Source organism: Ictidomys tridecemlineatus, chromosome 5 (genome assembly GCF_052094955.1).
Source record: "Ictidomys tridecemlineatus isolate mIctTri1 chromosome 5, mIctTri1.hap1, whole genome shotgun sequence".
NCBI lineage: Eukaryota > Metazoa > Chordata > Mammalia > Rodentia > Sciuridae > Ictidomys > Ictidomys tridecemlineatus.
Genome location: NC_135481.1, coordinates 95,449,744 through 95,470,245, shown reverse-complemented (window position 1 = coordinate 95,470,245; position 20,502 = coordinate 95,449,744). Strand labels below are relative to the sequence as shown.

General features: G+C 48.0%; 1 protein-coding gene across 6 annotated transcripts in view; it reads left to right on the top strand.

Moving 5' to 3' along the window:
- Dpf3 (double PHD fingers 3) overlaps positions 1-20,502 on the top strand; it is a 259,655-nt gene that overhangs the window by 143,232 nt on the left and 95,921 nt on the right. For all 6 annotated transcript variants that reach the window (XR_002483520.3, XR_002483521.3, XM_005321197.4 and 3 more), the window contains exons 5-6: positions 5,500-5,595; positions 15,525-15,603. Coding sequence is in view for 4 of the 6 variants with exons in the window: in XM_005321197.4 (XP_005321254.1) it covers positions 5,500-5,595; positions 15,525-15,603 (175 nt within the window). In the remaining 2 variants the exon portion in view is untranslated. The remainder of the gene's footprint in view (positions 1-5,499; positions 5,596-15,524; positions 15,604-20,502) is intronic.

Sequence of the window (20,502 nt, the reverse complement as noted above, 5' to 3'; positions counted from 1 at the left end):
CCTATGACTCAGAGCCCATGTTTTAGTGTCCACTCTTGGTGGTCTATGGGCACATGGTAATGACAGGCAACCACACTTATGGTTATGCACTAAAATCCTCTGTGCTCGGGCGTGACCCTCCCTCATAACCCCTGCAACCACTGGGCTTTACAGTGTGCACAGTTTTTCCCTCTCCAGGACGTCCTTCAGTTGGGGTCCTACGGCAGCCTTTTCGGAGGGACTGCTTTCCCTTAGCAGTCCACGTGTAAGCTTCCTTCATGTCTTGAGAGCTAATTTCTTTTTAGTGCTGAGTAATATTCCAGTGATTGGATGGACCATAGGAGAAGGAACTTTTTCAAGTTCAGTTGGTGCCGGTCATTCTTGAGCGCAAAGCCTGCTGTGGCCACCGTTGTCTGGAGTGAAACAGGGCCCTCCCACCTCTCTGAGCAGCTCCTTCCTATTTTCCTCGCTCACTCTGTCAAGTCTTGCAGCAACCTGTCTTTGCTGCTCCAAGAACACGCCAGGCCTGCTCCTCCTGCCTCGGGCATGGCCTGACCCGCTGCATTTCATACCACGTCCTGTGCCCTTCCTGCCCTGCATCTCTTGTTCCCTCACTCTGTTTTCTTCTTCTTTTTCTCCCCTTTTCTCTTATCACCATCAAATGTCATTTGAAATCTGTTTATTTATTATGTTATTGTTTATTATCTGTTTTCTCCCAATAGAGGGTAAACTCCCCAGGGCAGGAGACTTTGTTCTGCTCACCATACATCTCAAGTCCCCCAACAGTGCTGGGCGCGTAGGAGACCCACAGCACTTATGTGTTGAGTAGGTGCACGAGTGACCGGATTCTGATGTGTGACCCGATCCCGGTCTTTCCCCCTCCCACATGTCCTACTTTGCTAGTTACCTTTTGTCCTGAAGCACGGCTCTGTTTGTGCCACCCCGGCACCTTGCTAAAAAAAAAAAAAAAAAAAAAAATTGTGCTTCTCACTAAATAAATCCCGAGTGGTGGTGTGACCTTCCTGGGCCTCCTCTCCCTGCTCCTCAGCTAGTTTTCAGGCTTATTTTGCTGTGACTTCTTTCCTTCCTGCTCCTCAGCCTTCTTCCCTCTCTGCCTTTGGTCCTGCTGGACCCTCTATCTGGCGCACACCTTTTCTTCCACCTCCATGAGCACAGGTTCCATTCGGTTCCGAGGCTCAGCCTCAGTGCCACCCCCTGTCCAGCCTCTCTGGGTCTCCCCGTAGCCACAGGGCTCTCTTCTTACCTCTAGTGTCTAGGGCACCTGCTGCTTTCCTCCTTGTGAATTTGGCCAGCCGCCTATTCCCCCCAGTGTTGGACTTCTAGATTTTGAAGGTCAGGTTTGTCACCTCTCTGTGACCCCTTAGTGGAGTGTTTGGTTACATAGTGGGCTTTGACAGAATCAGCGAATGGGACAGACCCATTGCCCAGAAGCCTTGATATTGAGTGATGTGTGGCCCTTTTCCTGCAGAACTGGAGGTGGGTTTGAGTTCTTCTCCTGAAACTCGGGTCTATTAGAGACCAGAATATTTATATTCATAAAACTAAATGGCTGCCATGTGCTCAAAGCTGAGGCAGCATCCGAAGCCAAACAGATTCACTTGTGTTCGTTGGCTTCACGTTACCAAAATACCCAGGGAGTCAATGGTCTATAGTTTTTTTAAAATTTTCATTCATTTGACCAAAGTTTCATGAAGGCTTCCCTTGAGGAGGAACGGTGTCAGGTGCTGCAGAGAGGGGCCAAGGGAGACCTGCCCTCTCCACCTGTAGTCTGGTGACATACAGAGAACAAGTAAGACATAAAATATTGTGTTCTTGGAAAAGTACTATGAGATGCACACACCCAAGATGAAGATTCAGTAGAAGAAGGGTCGGGGCAGATTCTAGGTAGTGTCCTAAGGAATACAAGGGGTTTAATCTCAGTTAAAGAGCTTTCTGGGCAGAGGAACAGTGTGCTGAAGGCCCCGAGGTAGGTCAGAGCTTGTGTTGCTGGAACAGACGGAAGGCCCATGTGGCTCGAGTGTGGTGCCAGGGAGAAGAGCCCAGGGTGGAGCTGGACAGGTGGCCAGGAGCCAGACCTGTCAGCCTCAAGGGACGTGGAAGTGGCTTTCAGTTTCATGTAAAATAAAAGAGGAAGCCAATTGGAGGATTTTAATCAGGGCAGTGAATTTATATTTTATAAAGATCCCTCTGGTTCTGCATGGAGAGGAGATTGGATGTAGGGCCAACAGAGTGACATTTGTTAGATTTTGTAGTATTCCTGGCTGGAGATAATGGAATCTTTGAAAAGGAATTTTTTCTTTTTCTTTCTCTCTTTTTTTTTTTTTTTTCGATACAACCACAAACCACTATTATCATCACTGTAAAGACTGTTTAGAGTAACGGAGAGAAAAGTTATTTTAAAATGTGTTTATTTTGCAGACAATGTCCTTGGACAGGGACTGCTGGTATGTGACTGGGGATAAGCTGATTCTATAGTTGGACCACCCCTGCCCTTCACTTCTTGGACTGGACTCTCCCCCTCTGCTATCTGAGGCCTGAAATGAGCTTTGTTTTTTAGGGTGTCCTGGCTCTTTCTGAGTTAAGAATCACATAGAGAGACTCCTGGTGTCAGGGCCACATTGAGAGAAATGCAGACACTGTTATGGGGCATAGACTGGAGATTCCAGAGTCACAAGGGAGCTGGTGGGGAGAAGAGGGACAGAACCTCAGGGAGAGGAGACGTCAGTTCACTCTTGGACATTGAGGCTGTGTGACACTCTGGGGACCAGCTCATCTGCCTCCACCCGTCTTTCACCTTCCAACCCAGAGTCTGTATTATGGACAATAAATACCCTTATCATGAAAAATGACAGTGGAGTCAGAATTGTACTGAGATGCCAGAGGCAATGACCTTTAAATTCCAGACACTTGGAACTTACCATGATTAAATGACCTCAAGACTCAGAAGCTTTGCAAGACAGCTGTGTGATCAGCCACCGCAGTCCTAATAACTACACCGGATATTTATGCTACATTTTTTTTCACTGAAGACTGCACAGCGTTTGTCATTGTTTTGCATGGATTTCTCTAGTGGTCCCACCTGCAGGTCAGGAAGCCAAGGGCCTGCTGCAGACCCGAGCCAACATTTCCTAGTTATGAGCCAGAGGTCACATCCAGCAGACTCAGCTGTGGACTATTAGATGGTAAAGGCTGACCCAGAGATCCATAAGTACCATTGGCTGGTGGGTTCCTAAATAAAACTGGGAGGGAAATTGGAGAAGAATTCAATAGAACTCTTTGGAGCTCTTTGGAAGGATGGGGTGACAGGGGTATCCTGGCTGCTATGATTGCAGCAGAGCACTCTGGCAGGAAGGCAGGAGCAGAAGATCACTAGTAACCCACTCCTGGGCTTCCTTCTTTGAGGACAGGTCAGCGGTGTGTCCTGGAGGCTATTTGAATAGCAATGGTAACATCCAATGTCCATGTGTTGTGTGCTACTTTCTAAGACTTTCTATAGTTTTTTAAAAAATTTTTTAATTTTTGCACCATTCCCCCAAGGATTGTGGTGTCATCCTGTATAAGTGTGTTTCCTGCACACTTTTCTGGTTGCATCTTAGCCATCTCTCTCCTGGAGCCACCAAACTTTGGTCACACCAGCCCTTTCTGCTATTGGGACCAGCCACGGTCCTCCCTCCTTTGCTCATGCTGGTCTCCCTGCCTAGAAGCTCTTTCCTCTCCTCCTCCCTCTTCCCTGTCTCCATTCCCAGGGCTAGTCTTTGCTCATTCTCCATATCTCATCTCCCCTTGTCCTCAGAAAGCCTCCCCCAACCTTCAGATGAGGTAAAATTCCCTTTTTGTCATTTTGCCCTCTCCTGTACCCTGAACTTGACTTTATAACCGCTGGCATTATGTGGTTACGCATGTTCTTTAAATCTGTCCTCTCTTCTCCAGACTGTGGGGTTGATTTGAGGCCAAGACTCCTCCGCTATGTTGCATCTTGCCTTAGTGCAGTACCTGCCTTGGAGCTAGTGCTAGATATGAATGAAGATTGAATTGATTTCTGTTTTATAAATGGGGGAACCGAGTCACACAGTGAGCCCATATGGAAGTTCTCAGGGCCTTGATATGGAGTTCAGTGAGTTCCAAGCCCCTTGCCTCTTTTCCTACTCCCATGGTGAAGGCCTGGGTCTCCTGCGATGATCTTTGAACCTTCCCTTGAACCTGGGGGTATATACTCCACTTCTTCCCTCCCCTCTTCTAAGGGAGTGAAGTGCTCAGGTCCCTATATGAAGAGCACACTGTGATGAACCTGAGTCCTCATTCCCGAGGTCTGAGAAACCAACGGGAAGCGGAGCTCATGCACCTGACTATTCTACTCATGCCCTCCCTCTATGATCTTGAACCATCAAAATGGTTCTCAGCCTCAGTTTTATTCACCTGTAAAATGGAAATTGAATTCTCTGTGACTCCCAGGGCTACCGGAGAGAGATCATTTGAATTCATGATCTTTAAACTCTATGACAAGTCAAGAACTATCATGAAAATATTTTTTTCTTTTAAAGTGGATTCTTACGAGCAGTACGTTAACGTTACATTCTGGTCAGATGAGCAGGAAGTTACTTGTTTTTTTTTTAGACAGGGCAGGTTTCAGAATGACAGGGAAGGGACAAACACATTTTCATGGTTCTGAGGTGGCCTTTGATAGGAACAAAAGGAAAGATTACATTAAAGAAAGTAAGTTTTGATAAAAATGACGTGCGTGGCTCCATAGAAAAGCATTTCTGCCTGTTTTAATCAGCTTTGTCACGGCTGTGACTAAAAGATCTGACCAGAACCATCGTAGAGGCAGAAAAGTTTATTTGGGGGCTCATGGTTTCAGAGGTCTCAGTCCATAGATGGCCGGCTCCATTCTCTGGGGCTCCAGGTGAGGCAGGAGATCATGGTGGAAGAGTGTGGTGGAGGGAAACAGCTCACATGATGATCAGGAAGCAGAGAGAGCCTCCACTCACCAGATGCAAAATATATATCAAAGGCTCACCCCCAGGTACCCTTCTCCAGCCACACCCTACCCACCTTCAGTTACCACTCAGTTAATCCCATCAGGGGATTAAGCCACTGATTGGTCTAAGACTCTCATAATGCAATCATTTCTCCTCTAAACCTTCTTGCATTTTCTCACACATGAGCTTTTGGGGGACACCTCACTTCCAAATCATAGCACTGCCAGAGTATTCTCAGAAAACTCTTCTTGGGCTCAAAGAGTGGAGAAGTTTGGTGTTCTGGGAGGACTTGGCTGGAAGGGGCTTGGGCTTGGGCTTGAGGAGTGTCAAACTCCTGGGCAGCATCTCAGAGGCTCCACTTCCCAAGCATCAGGAACAGCAGCCTAAACAAAACAAAAGCAAAAAACCAAAACAAACAAAACAAACAAAAACAATGGAACCCCTTAAGAATGACCCTCTGAAGATTTTCTCCTTTGCATTTGATTTCTCAAATCTTCCACTGATTTTCTTGTCATTCCAGAGGGTTTTGGAAAATGATGAGAATGTAGAAGAAGGGAATGAAGAAGAGGATTTAGAAGAGGATATTCCCAAGCGAAAGAATAGGACCAGAGGACGGGTAAGTGGGGGATGTCACAAGGGAGGAAAGAGCAGAGCTGAGGTCAGGCCAATAATCGATCCCTGGACTTATTCCAGGTCCCACTGAAGCGAGATGATCTCACACCCATGGTCTGGCTTGGAGAATATTCAGAGAGGAACACTCCAGAGGGGCTCTGATCCGGTCAGAGCCTGGAGGAGTTCCATGCTGGCCAGAGGGATGACAGGAGGCAGAGGGCACTCTGCAGGGGAGGAGGAGGAGGAGGACAGGGTGTCTGTTGGGCCCATCACTCAGTCATGAAAAAAGGCTGAAAGTTTTATCCAGAATGACAGGGTCAGGACACAAACTTTGGGGGTGCGCTTCCCTAGGCTGGGAGCAGGAGCCTGCTGGGGAAGAAGGGGGGATGCCGCTGATGGTCCCCAAGTGGGTTTGGCATGAGCTTTGGAGTCTGGGATGGGGCAAGGAAGGGGTCAGAGCTGGGATGGGCGGAGGGAAAGCCCTGGAAGAAGGGATGAAAACCAGGTGGTGCTTGGTCCCCGGCAGGGAGAGAGCCAAGCCAGGGTGGCGCCTTCAGGCCCCAGATTGGTTCTCCAGAGGCCTCATGTGCAAGCCCAGAGGGGCTTTCTGTGGTTGACCTTCTGAGGTCTGCAAGGGCATTGGATAGTAATGAGATGGAGAGGACCCTCCAGGGGTAAACTGAGGCTCCCCACTGGAGAATTCACTCTCTTAGGCCTGAGGCTGCAGGCAGGACCTTTCCCCCCAAGATAAGAAGTTTGCTCTGTGGGTTTGGGTCCAATAATAATTCTCGCAAGCCTCCCTACTCTCACAGCCCCCCATGCTTTAGTGGACAACAGTATCTCTGAGAGAGCTTTTAAATGCAGATTCCTGGGGACCTGTGGTCAGCAGTCCTGATTCAGCAGATCTGGGATAGGGTGTTGAACTGTATATCACAGGCGGGTTCTCAGTCCACAGTGGCATGTAGTTTCGCACTGCCCGCACCGTGGGCTCAGATGCTCAGACCTGCTGACAGGAGCAGGGATCTCTCAGTGAGGGCAGGCCAGCTGTCTGATGGTGTGTTCTTATATCACTGTCACCAGCTTCATCAGTTGCCAGTGTTTTGACTGTTTCGTCTCATCTGTTCTTTTCTCCCACTTTTCGTTGGTTTCCGTGTTTGATTATTTCCTCATGAGCAGGAGTGGGTGGGAAGCAAATCCTAGACATTAGAGTGTATCTCTAATAGATTTCATTTTCATACTCAGTAAAAATGACCATTATTCTAATAGCTACTATCCAGCCTCTGTTCATTTCCCCTGGATTTCTCAAAAAATGCCCAGTACTGGTTGGTTGGTTTGCAGCCTAAGTCTCCTTTATTCCACACATACCTCTTTCTCATGACACTCTACCATAGACATTTTTGTGTTAAACCCCCGTGCCATTGATTTGTTGAAGAACTTGGCTTGTCTTGTAGAATTTCTCACATTCAGGATTTGGTGGAGTAGTGGTGCTTTTATGTCTTCCTCTGTCCATTCTATTTCCTGGAAACTGGTATAGTTGTCTTTTCTTTCTGTGGTTTTGGTTTCCATGGTTTTAGTTACCTGTGGTCAACCCTGGTGTGAAAATATTGAATGGAAATTCCAGAAACTTCTGATTCATAAATTTAAAATCATGCACCATTCTGAGTAGGGTGATGAAATCTTGGGTTGTCCAGCTCTGTCATGCCTGGAATGTGAATCGCCCCTTTTGACCAGTGCATCCACACTGTATATGCCACCCTCCCATTAGTCACATCAGGGTTGTCTAGGTTACCAGATAGACTGTGCTAGTTTTGTAGCACTGTGTTCAAGTAACTCTTATTTTATCTAATAGTGGCCCCACAGCACAAGAGTAGTGATGCCTGTGATTTGGATACATCAAAGAGAAGCCATAAAGTATTCCCTTTAAATGAACAGGTGAAAGTTCTTAAAGAAAGAAAAAAACATATCAGATGTTGAGGTTGCTAAGATCAACAGTAAGAATCTTTTATCTGTGACATTGTAAAGAAGAAAAAAGAAATTCCTACTACCTTTGCTGTTACACCTCAAACTGCAGAAGTTATGGCCGCAATGCATGATAAGTGCTTAGTTAAGATGGAAAAGGCATTAAATTATAGGATTTGGTACTATCTAGGGTTCAGTGCTCCATGGGGAGTCTCGGAACATATTTCCTGTGGATAAAGGTACTACTGTTGTTTGATTAGAGACTTAAATAGATTGAGGTTATTTGTGTGTGTGTGTGTGTGTGTGTGTGTGTGTATCTATAAATATTTATTTTGAGGTAGGCAAGAATCTTTCCTTGGTGGTGAGATGTACCTTTTATTGGAGGCACATGGTCTCCAGTTCTTCTGCTTTTAGTGATCTTTGAATTGGTCAGTAGATTTATTGCCAGCCTGATTCCTCCCTTATAAATTTCCTCCACAAATTTTCACCTAGTGATTTTCATAGCCACCGACGAACTTGCCTAGACTCATTACTTCGTTCAGCAGGTAGGGTTGCCTACAAAATAATTGATGTCTGATTCCATCTTGGAAGAAGGCTTTGGAGCTTGAAATTCCTTTGAACCTCGAGGCCTGTGTAACTCCTGACCTGCTTCCTGTCTCCTGAACCAAACCTACTAGAGTAGACTGTAGAAAATGGTCCTCTTAACATTTTCTGCACTCTCAATATAAATCTAGAAGATTGGACTCGCAGTCAGTGAATAGGAATTGGGTGTCTGCTCTGTGAGATTGTCAATAGCAATAGCAGCAGCCACAGCCATTTATACTTAAAATGTACTTACTCTAAACCAGGCAATGCGACGGGCTCTTTACAATGAAGTTACTATGCAGACAGTGATGACTTGTGTCAGATGCTTTACACTATATTCTATATTTCTGACTGTCCATTGCAGAGGCTGCTGGCCACATGGGGCAACTGGTCCAAACTGAGAAGTGCTATAAATGGAAAACACACACCAGATTTCAAAGACTTAGCACGAAGACAGGAGCATAGAACATCTCGTTATCAATTTTAATATTTATTAAATTTTGAAATTATAATATTTCGGATACATGGGTTAAATAAATTATTAAAATAAATTATGTTTTAGTAAAATTAAATGCACATTAAAAAAATGTTTGCCTTATTTTCATTTATTTATTTAAATTTATTTTTTTGAGTGCTAGGGATTGAATCCGGGTCTTTGAGCATGCTAAAAATGCCCTGTACCACAGAGCTACACCCTAGCCCAGATCCTCTGTCTTATTTTAAATGTAGCTACTGGAAAATTTGAAATGACAAGTGTGGTTCCTGGTATTTTTCTATTGATTGGAACTTTTTCTTTCATTCCTTTAAGTTGGTATTATTACTCCCCAAAAGGTTAAATACTTGGGCAAGATCACTCAGCCTTGTCAGGGAGAAGCCAGGATTTGGAGACAGCTCTGTGCTTTCTCCATGGAGTTGTGCCTGCTCAATGCTCAGCATGTAGCCAGGGCCCAGCTTGCTGAGTGAATGACTGAATCATGGAAAACAGAAAGTGTTTTAGTCAGCTTTTTTTTTTGCTGCTGTGACTAAAGGACCCAACCAGAACAACTGTAGAGGAGGAAAAGTTTATTTAGGGGCTCATGGTTTCAGGGGTCTCAGGCCATAGAAGGCTGGCTCCGTTCCTCTGGGCTCAAGGTGAGGCTGAACATCAGGGTGGAAGAAGGTGGCCGAGGGAAGCAGCTCACCTGATGATCAGGAAGTAGAGAGAGACTCCAAGGCCAGATACAAATATATACCTAAAGCCACGCCCCAATTCCCACCTCCTCCAGCCACATCCACCCACCTTCAGTTACCACTCAGTTAATCCCTATCAAGGGATTAATTCACTGATTGGGTTAAGACTCTCGCCACCCCATCATTTCTCCTCTGAATCCTTTTGCATTGTTTTACACATGAGCTTTTTTGGGCCCCCCTCACATTCAAACTATGACAGAAAGAAATAGTCATACCCCCAACTTCAGGGGAGCCTAGAGAAGGCATGAAACATCGAGGGGCCTGGATGAGGCTGAGACTAGCTTGGGGTCCAGCCAGTGCTTGCCGACTAGCAGCTACTGGCTCCATGTTGTACAATGACGTTATGGACATACCACCATGGTGGGAGCCATGGAAGAACCCAGAAAGGTATGGGTGGGCCTCTTTGTGCTGCAATAGCATGTGACACTACTTCACCCACAGCCTCAGTTAAGCTGATGGCTACTGGTGAATAACTCCTCCCATTTCCGTGGGTAGTCTAGGCCTGGCTCCTCCATGTGTAGTCCTGGACTGTGGTTTCAGTATTACCTTGGAGCAAGCGAGCTCATTAGTAAGGCAGAAGCCCAGCCTCTGCCCTACATGGACTGGATCAGGGTCTGCAGGTTGACAAGATGTTCAGGTGCTCTGTGTACACATGAGGAAGTCAGGGCTCAGGAAGAGTTTACAAGATGGGTTCTGCCTTACTTGAACTTCAAACCCATGAGTTCCAACCCCAGCTTCATCACCTTCTACTCCTTGGATAAATTATATAAACTCTGTGACCGTGACCACATTGTAAAAGTACTCTGGGCCTCAGTTTCTTCTTCAGTAAAATGGAAATAAGAATGCACAGCCAATTTTGAGTGCTTAATAAAGGCGAGGCATTAGAAGGGAGGGTACAAACCAAGGGAATAGCTCTGGGAGTTCTGATAATGTAAGTTCCCTGAGGGGTGAGAGCAGTTCAAATCTAACAACAAGTATGTTTATGATAACTTTAGCCTGAGAAATCACAGCTTGTTAAGGTTCATAAAACTATTGTCAAGTCATCCACCTGAGTATTATCATTGAATCTATTCTATTAATTAGTATTTTTTTGATGTACTATGGTGCAGTCTGGTGCATCTCAAACTTAAGAGTGCATAGAAAGATCCCAAAGATCTTGGAAAAGTACAGATTCTGAGGCATCAGGTCTGGGATGTGTGGGCTGAGCTCCTGCCTTGTTAACAGGACCCTGGGTGCTGTTGGCCCTGCAGGTCTGAGGAACCACACTTTCTTTTTCTTTTTTTTTTTTTTTAGAGAGAGGAGGGGGGGAGAGAGAGAGAGAGAGAGAAGGAACCACACTTTCAGTAGCAAAGGTTTTGAGCAATGGTCCTTAATTTTTTTTTTTCATCTGAACAATTCCTTACACTCTTAAAAATCACTGTGAGCCCCCTGCAAAGGTATTGTCCTGATTATAACCAGTGAGACTTATTTCACTAGTGACTTGCTACATTAGAAATTAAAACAAAAAAAATTTAAGCTTAAGAATACCTAAGCTCACTGTGAAAGCATCATCACGTGTCATGTAGCTTCTGGAAAAATCCATTATCCACTTTTGAGAAAATGAGAGGGAAAAAGCAAATAGTCTTCTAGTATTATTATGAAAATAGTTTTGACACGGATCCCGGGACCACTGTTTGAGAACAACTGTTACAGAAGAACGAGCCCTTGGCTTGGACCGACTGCCCTAGTTAAGGGTCTTTTAGTTGCAGGAAACTTGATGGCTTAAGCAAAAATGGGGAGAACTTGAAAAGTTGCTGGGCCATTGCCCCAAATTTGAGCAATCTTTGAAGATCCAAACCACAGGAAAGGCGAGAAAGAGGCAGGGACTTAGAACTGGGGAAAAGTAAGAAACCCGGGCCTCTTCTGACCCTTTTTTTTTTCTCTCCGCCTTCTTCTTCTTCTTTTATTTATTTTTTTTTAATTGCAGATGGATGCAATACCTTTATTATTTATTTATTTATTTTTATGTGGTGCTGAGGATCAAACTCAGGGCCTCACAGCACTAGGCAAGCTCCCCACCACTGAGCCACAACCCCAGCCCTTCCTTCATTCTTCCTCTCCTCTAACTCTCTGCCCCATAGCTCCAGAATTTATGGGTTCCCATAGTTCAAGTGGCTTATACTCATTGTGGGTCATTGTTTCCCAATTCCAAGTCCCTTAGAGGTAGAATCTGATTGGCCCAGCTTGGAGGTAGACTCTGATTAGCTCCAAAAATCATGTGACTAATCCTGAACCAGCCAATCAACCGTGGCCTATGGGGCAGGGTCCTATGGTACAATCATGGCTGCCATGGCCCACCAGTATGTGAATGGGAGGTGGGGTGGGACGGAGTGCAATGAGGTGGGCAGCTCTCAGAGAGTGTAGACAGGTTCTTTTTTGGCAAATCCATTTCAAAGGTTTCATAACAGTGTCTGGAAACCTAGGTCCTGCTTCTTTTCCTGGTCCCGTGACTGTGGACAGTCATGAACCCTCTCAGAGCCTGCTTCATCACATGATAAATAGGAGTAATACTACTACTCGGTCTCATTCAAAGGTTATTTTAAGAATTAACTGAACTAATACACAGGAAAGAGCTCTGCATGCTGTGAGCCCCGCATAACGCTAAGTGTTAGTGATTCATAATAAAGTACAAAGTGCCATCTCTGCCCTCAAGGACCTCAGAATCAGATTAAGGAGAAGATGCTAAAACTTAAGATGCAATGAGAGCCCAGCAGGTTTCTGACCGTGCATTAACCAGGGGCAAACAGAGCCAGAGGATCCGAGCAACTCTGGAGGCTAAGGTAGGAGGATCACGAGTTCAAAGCCAGCCTCAGCAACTTAGTGAGGCCCTAAGCAACTTATCGAGACCCTGTCTCAAAAGAAAAGAAAAAAGAAAAAAAATAAAAGAAAGAAAAGGACTGGGGTTTAGTGGTTAAGTGCCACTGGATTCAATTCCTGGTACCGAAAACAAAACAAAACAAACAAACCACCACCACCACCACCAACAACAACAACAAAAAACGACAGAGATCAATGTGGGTAAGGAGATAAAAATAATTTATCAAGCACTTCCTATAGACTTAGCACTGTCCCTGTGGTGTCACACCCTTAGCTCTAACCCTCTCAACAACTTGCTCTGGAGGTGTTGCTGTTCCTGTTTTACAGATGAGAAAACCCAAGCTTTGAGAAGTAACTAGTGCAAGTCTCATGGCTGATGCTACAGTTTGATTGTCCTTCTGGCTCCATGTGTCAGAATTTAATCCCAATTGGGTGTTCAGAGGTCGAAAACTTAATCTGACTATGGAATTTGGAGGCGATTAGGATTAGATAAGGTCATTAGATAAGGGTGGCGCTCCCATGAGTGACACATACACATGCTCCTTAACACTTGCCCTATGATGCTCTGGGCTACCTCAAGCCTGCAAGCAAGAAGACCATTGCCAGATGAGGCTCCTAGACCTTACATCTTCAGAACCAGAAGTCAAAATGAACTTCATTTGTTTATAAAGAAAAGAAGTTTTGTTATAGTAACCAAAGACTGGCTAATGTAGCTGGTGTTCAAATCTATCCACATGGCTCTTTTTACTTTTCAGTGCGGCAAGGGGAAGATTTTTGGAAGAATGGGATGATAGCAGGGCTAAAGCATAGATTGGATGTGGCTGGGTGGAGGAGAGACTAGCCATGACAGGGACCACTAAAAACAAAAATGTGGATGTAGCTGATTTGGGGTAAACCCGATGAGATCTGCAATAGGCTCCATTTGGATGTGTAAGCGGGTCATAGGTGGCAATGAAAGAATATATGAATGAATGAGTGACCATGGGCTCCTGTCCCTTCTCCCTTGTGTCTACATGGTTTGGCAGTCCTGCAGGAAGGACGAGGCTGAACAGCCCAGCTGGTGGGTTCTTGGAGCAGTTGAGGTCAGGTTGTGGAATAGAAAGGAATTGCGAAGGCTGCAATGATCTCTGAAGGAAGAATCAATAGCATGTGGATACAGAGAGTGAAGGAGACCACCAATAATTGACTTTCCAGCCAGATTGATGGATTCATTTTTTTTTTTTTTTTTTTGGCAAACGTTTAAGGGCTGCCCTGCGCCTGGTTCTGAGAATAGTGATGGACTAGATAGACTGATCTCCACCTCATGTGGGACAGACAGAAAGTGAGCAAGTAAAGCAACACACGTACACATTGTCTGCCAGCCAGCTCAGGAGCTGTGAGAAAGCATGATCGGACAGAGGAAAGGCTATCGAGTGGACAGAAGGTGGTCAGGGAGGGCTTCTTAGAGGAGGTGACATTTGAGCAGGGCAGGTAGATTCCAAGTGGCCAAGCTCGAGATCTTTCAGGGGATCTGTGGTGCTGCTGCCTTAGAAGAATACCTCACCCATCCCCCCCCCCCGGGGGGCCATGCAACCCAGATCCCCATCCTGCAGCTGGAGGAAACTGAGGCCCAGGGAGTCAGCCCTGCAGCCCTGCGAGCCTGGCTCTCTGCAGAGCTGCTCCTCCGTCAGCAGCTGCCCCGGAAGCCCTGGCGCTTCCAGTTCTCTGCTGACCCCTCCTCTTCCCTGGAGGTATTGCTCCTCTCCGAGCCCCTTCCCAGCTGCTGTTCTTCGTCATTCCGCTTGACTTGCCTTCACCTGCTCTTGGCGGCTGTGACAGGGCTGTGGGCTGTACACGTCAAGCTGTCCCTGGCTTCACTGAGGTGGCGTGGGGGGGAGCAGGCAACGAGGGCGACCACCCTTGGCATCCTGGGCATGGGTGCCTGTCAGTGCCCCGGGGCGGCTGCCAGCGCCTGGCAGCTCCCTCTTGGGGTCAACTCTGAGTAATGAGGGCGAGGGGAGGAGGGAGGCTGGCTGTCACTCGTGCAGGGTGTGGGGGGGTGGGGAGGCAGAGGAGAGACTGGAGGGAGGGAGGAGGAGTTTGTTTTGGAGAGAGACAAGCTGAGGAGGTGGCAGAGGCAGCCGCTTGGCAGGTGGGGTTGATGGTGCAGTGTGGGTGGGTGTTTTGTGAGTGTGCGAGGGCCCGGGGCCTGGGGTACGGGCCTCGCCACGGTGAGTCCCCAGGGCCATTTTGCAGGCCAGGCCCTGAGACGGCTGCATCTCCCCCACACCCCAGGCCTCTGCTCTGTCTCATTTCTCATCTGCTGCCCCTTCCTCTCTGTCCCCAAAGACCTCAGCCGGCCTTTTCCTTGGCTGGGAGTTTACGGCTACTCACTACCAAAGAATGACCTGGAGGAGGTAGGGTGCTACCCACGTGACCAGTGTGGGACTTACAGAGATTTAAAAATAAACCTCCCGCATTCCTGTAGCCACTGTCCTGGACGGCAGAGCTGCCAGCGACCTCTTGGGCTGGTTTTCTCCTGAAAGTAGAGTCATCCCCCCTCCCCCCGCTTCTCATGCGGTCCCTCCCTGGGAGATACACACAGCAGGGCCACATCAGGAGACTGTGAGGGTCAAGGTTTAAGTCACTGGCTGGAGGCCTGAGGCAGACCACACAGCGAGGCCTGACCCGAAACCATCCCAACCAAGGTCAAGCATCAAGGGGACAGAAGCTCCCCTGTGTCTGGGCTTATGTCCTGGGCCTGGCCACTAGGCCTGGCTGTCTCTTGGGACACTTGGGGAGTGGGCAGTGGTGTGACAACTGCAGTTGCATTTCCTCTCCCACCAGGATTTGCTCCCAGTATGATGGGAGTCAGATGATTAGCACAGGGATCAGGGCTGGCATCTTCTTCCCGGGTCACTGAAGCCCTAGGAGGAGGCCCTAGTGGGATGGAAGCCCCAGTACCAGGTAGGAATTGGGACTGTCCTGAGTTTGTGTCCTGGCTCTGTTCTTTTTGACCTTGGGCTCGTTACTTAGCGTCTCTGCTGCCTCAGTCCTGTCATCCATTAAATGTAGATGATAGTGCTCCCTCCTTGGAGTCGCTTAAGGAGATGACCCAGGCAAGTAGCCGCGGGATTCGGGGCAAGTTCCCTGACCTCTCTGGGACTCAGTTTCCTCCCCTGTAAAACCGGCATTGGCGTTGGTGCTGCGACGAAGGTGTGGGAGAGATGGAGGCCAGGCACGCAGGGCCTCCCAGGGCGCATGCTCTTGAGCCGTGTGACCATCATAATAACGAGCATCCCCATACCCCCCCTGTCTTCCCAGGCTCGCGGCTCTGCGGGTGGCAGGAGGAGGCACGACGCTGCCTCTCAGGAAGACCACGACAAGCCTTACGTCTGTGACAGTAAGTATGGGCACCTCGGCTCCTGCCCCAGCCCCACCCTGCCCTCTGCTTCCGTGGCTGCCAGGCCACTGCTCCTGGGCCTGCACCCTGCCTGCCTGCCTGTACCTCCACCAGTGTCCCCTCCTCCTGATGCAGCCAGGGTGTCTGCACAGGGGAGCCCGTCGGGAGGCCTCCTGTCCTTCTCCATCTGGCAGTGCCTTCTTGGTGGCCTTCCTCAGGTGCTCTCTCTCTCTCTCTCTCTCTCTCTCTCTCTCCACCTCTTTTAAGATTCATCCTCTATTTCTTTCTCCATTTCAGAGAGTCACAAACAAAAACATAACTCACCCCCCCACCCCCAAAGGCGCTTGTGGCTTTTCATTTGTTTCTCTTTAATTTCCTTCTCTGTCCCTGTCCTCGGTAGGACAACCTAGGAAGAATCTCTCTGGGACGATGACTCACTTTAATAAACGCCCCTCCATCCAACTCTAGACTTTTCTTGCTGCTTCAGAAACCTCTCCTGGACAAGCGACTGCCTGGTCCTGGGTTAGGGTCTGCAGACGTGGGTCTGGGAGAGAGGGGTGGCAGGGAGCCCCGGTCACTGTGCTGTTTCTCGAGGGGCCTTCAGCTTGAGGAGCGACTGTGGTCAGCAGCTTTTGTCCTTTCGCACTTTCCAGAGCAGGGGGCGGTGGGTTTAGCATCCTGCCCTGTCGTCTTCTCCCTGTATCAGCCGCCATCTGTTCATTCCATGGCAAGGGCAGCCCTCAAATCCACCCTCCTGCAGATCTTCCTTCCTGCCTTCTCCTCTGATTCCCAGACCCCTGTCCTAGGGGAGAAGGGGCTTCAGGGAAACAGCTGCGGCAGGACTGGGCATGGGGCTTCCCCGGGTGCCTCATCCATCTTCCCCCAAGGCAGGGGGTGAGCCAGGGGAAAGAGGGCCCAGGGAGGACCCTGGAGGTGGGGCCTTTTCCTTCCCTCGTCACTGGCCTCTTGTGATTTTCCAAAAGTCATTCCGTGCCTGGTGGGGTGACAGCTGTTTGGAGAACATTTTGCTAGAAGAACTCAAAGTCTATGACCCCCATTTGGCTGTTTAACACACCGTGCAGTGAAATTCCTGAGATGACTCCTGCAGGTAACATCTCACCTCTTGCGGTTGCGGTCCAGAATGAGGAGGAAGCAGGGCACAGCCCCGATGCCTCTGGGCAATGCCAGTGGGTGCCTGCTTTGGCCCGGGTCTTGCTTCCTGGATGGGGATCAGTTTTGTTGCCCTGGGGAGACTGGTTCTGGGCTTCTGGCTGGGAAGGGTCCTCAGACCCCCCACGGAGCAGGCTTTCCAGCTGTGTCTGGCTGCTGTAGCCCATCCATCAAGGCTGCCAGCAGCTGTTGTGGACCTGGGGCATTGCCACTCTAGTCTTGTTTTGAAAAGCTTTACTTTCATTTTGGTGATTTTCTGCTATCATAGATCCTGGGGTTAGCTTTTCACTCACTCTCTCTAGTAGTTGGTGGAAGCCCAGCCAATAATATTCCTGTATATTCCTGGCCACACCCTGCACGCCCTTTCTCATGCTCCACTCACTTACCAGTCCCCTTTCTTTGACATGTGCCCCCCTTGTAGATGCTCTCCACCAAGCCTGCTCTCTCTGCACAAAGTACTAGCGTCGAACCCTCTCCTCCAAAGTGCCTGTCTTTGTTTAGGGGCTCTTAGTGCCATTTGCTGTGTTCCGGTTCCCTGTCCACAGGGTCTGTCCTTCCTGCCGACCCTGCAGTGCTTGGGGGACCTAAGTACAGGCTGCTGTTGCCTTTCTGGAAATCTCAGTGGCTGCTTCCTTGGCTCTTCCCAGATGTGCACAGCCTCCCTCTTCCTTCCTCGGTGGAGTGAGGTCCACTGTAGATTGCCCTTCTCTCTTCTGGCTCTCCTAGGACATTGTGTGGCAGCTCCGTGATTAATAGACTTTATTTTTATCCAGTGCCCTTCAGACATGTGATCCTTTGGGATAGAAATGACCTTTGGAGAGGTCAGGAGGCCCACCCCCCCACCCCTGAACTGGGCAAGGAATGCTTTTAATAATCTCTAATGCATCCTAAGTAGAGAGGTGTCTGGTCGTCTTTCTAGAACATCCCCAGGGATGGAGTTACCATAAGCTGCCCTTTTTTTCATGATTCCCGCTGTGCTTTGAATGATCATTTCTTCCTAATAGGAGTGGAAAATGTTCTCTCCTGCAGGCCCCTTTTGTCTTTTGTGCACCTTTGCCCAACACCTAGGTACAGTCAGCATTTCCTAACATCCTTGTAGTCTTGGCCGACCCAGGGTTCCACCCCACCATCTCTGTGCGGTCCTACTCTGAATTCCAATCCAGGTCTGCATTTAAGCACTGCATCCTCACTGGAAGTAGCATCCAGAGCAAGTGGTTCCAACAGCCACAGACACATTTCCTTGTTGGTTTTACACACCAGCTCCTAGCACAGCTGACATCAGCAGAGAACATTCTGGTTGCCTGGTACACCATCTCAGCCACTCCCCAATCAGTGCCACCATCCTGGCCGGTGCCAGGGTCTCTCCAGGTGTGTGTACTTTTCTACTTATGCATTGGATTATCTCTCCTTCCATAAATCACTCTACGTTTGGCCCCATTGAGTCTCCATAAACAGATACAATAATGTGTGACTTCAATATACAAGATTCAATCAAGGCAAATTTAAAGACATTGCCCACTAGTTAAATTTCATTCTTCACAGATTTGCAGTCCCTGCCATTTTTTGTATCATCTGTGGCTTGATTTGCATAATTCCCACTCCATCTTTCGAGTTATTTATGAAAATATTAGGTCACCTTGGACCCCAACCCCTCTCTCTGGGTTTCTGTGGAGTGGTAATAAGCCATTTTTTTTTTCCAGATGCAATTGTATTTAACTCTTCCTGGGTCCAGCCATCCTGTTGTGGTGTCGGTCTAAGCGTCCCTTTCACAATGGGTGGTTGAAATATTATCTTAGCTGCTAACTTCAGGTGATAGATAGTTTGCTTCTTGCCTTTCACTTAGCCATTGAATTTATTCCATCTCAGAAATATTAAATCACCTGAATGTAATTTATTTTTTTTTAACCCAGTCTGTGGTGTGTGTATGAATACTTCATTTTTCCAGCAAGTAACCCATCTCTATTAATTATCTTGCAAGTTTCCAAGCTTGAGGATTGAAGTTCTGGTTCTTCTCTTTTGGTCTCTTGATGAAGGAGACATGTTAGTTGCCCACAAACAAAGCAATGGAATAGGACTTGCTGGAGAAGGCTGTTGGTGACCGTCAGAGGTGTGGACCTGGACCACCTGCCCAGAAATGACCTAGCTGCTTATCAAAAATGCAGATTCCCGGGCCTCGTGCCAGAATCACAGAGGTAGTCCCACAGCCTGCATTTTCTGAGCGTTTCCTAGGGGGCAGTCTTATGTCTCTTGGTGTTGGAGGCTGACTGGTCCCCTTCATTCAAACTCCAAGGCTCTTGGCCTGTGGATGCTCAGCCTCTACTTCTTGTCTGAAGTTCTTGATGCTCCAAGATTCTCCAGGCAGATGGCCACTGGCTGGTATCCGGTGGTTCAGTTGGCCTCTTAGACTCTTTCCTCCCGAGTTCTTTCAGCAGTGATAAAACTCAGCAATCTAGCACGTGATGCCAATGCACTTCCTCATCGTCTCATTAGCCCATTTTACAGGTGGGATGATAACTGGAGACAGACATGTGAAAGGGATCCTTGGGTTTGGGCTCTTGAAGTCATTTCAAGAGTTCGCCTCTCCTCTTCCTGGCTCCTCCCAGGACGAGGAATTGTTCTGTTAGCAGACTCCTGGTGAGAGACCCACTTTTCTGTTTTGTTTGTTCAAGGAACGTGATAGAAAAGATGGTGGTCATGGGGTAGATGGGGTGATGTTCATGGAAAAAGTTCTGTCTCTGAGACTTAGCCATTCAAGGAGGCGCAGAGCAAGACCTGCACTTTCACTGGGCAGACTGGAAGTGACTGGTGAAGCTTTATCCAGCCCTCCCCTAGTTTTTTATTTTATTTTTTAACTGTAACAATACTTCCTGTTAATTGGTGCTCACAGCATGTATTGCACTCTGCCTAACCTACAAGGACAGACGATCTCACTTTATGTGAAGAAACAGAGGATTCGGAGAGGCGAAGGGACTTGTCTAAGGTCACACAGATGGTTAATGCTAACACTGGGATACGAGCACCTCTTTCTTCAGCTCCAGAACTGACATACCCCAGAACATCTCCTGAACAAACTGCTGGTTCAGTGTGCTCTGAGAGTTGAAGGGGGAAAAAAAAAAGTGTTTTAAAAGTTAATTAATGAGCACATGTACCTAATTTATGAAGTGAAGTCCTGTCCACTATTGACAGATGACTTCTCGGTGTCAGGTTGACAAGCTGGAGTCAGGTAGTAATTATAATTGAAGTGGAGTGGAAAAGATTATACGATTTTTGAACCTTTTAAATTTAAATCTGTTAAAATCACTCCCTCCATCCCCCAAACTAGGGCACTGGGGTGGATCAGTGACCACAGACAGACAGACAGACGTGATGGAGGGTGTCCTAGGAGCCTGACTCACCTGTGAGTCCTGTCCAGGGTTCACACATGGGGCAGGGGTTGTCTGAGCCCCACCTGTTTCGGTGACATCCTTGTCTCCACCACCCTCGCCCCTTACACGTGTATTTCAGTTGTGTGGCCTGTGACCTTAGATGGGACCAGGCATCATGCTCATCTCCTGTCTAGAAACCCAGCATCGAGGGCTTAACTCTGTCCAGTGGGGGGAGTGTCAGAGCAGGGTCTGGTGTCCCTTCCTGCCCTGGAATCTGGCCTCCTGGTGGTGTACTGGAGGAGAAGGGCGTCCAGCTAATGCAGGGTCTAGCCCCGGTCCTGCACTCACGGGCGGTGGCACCTGC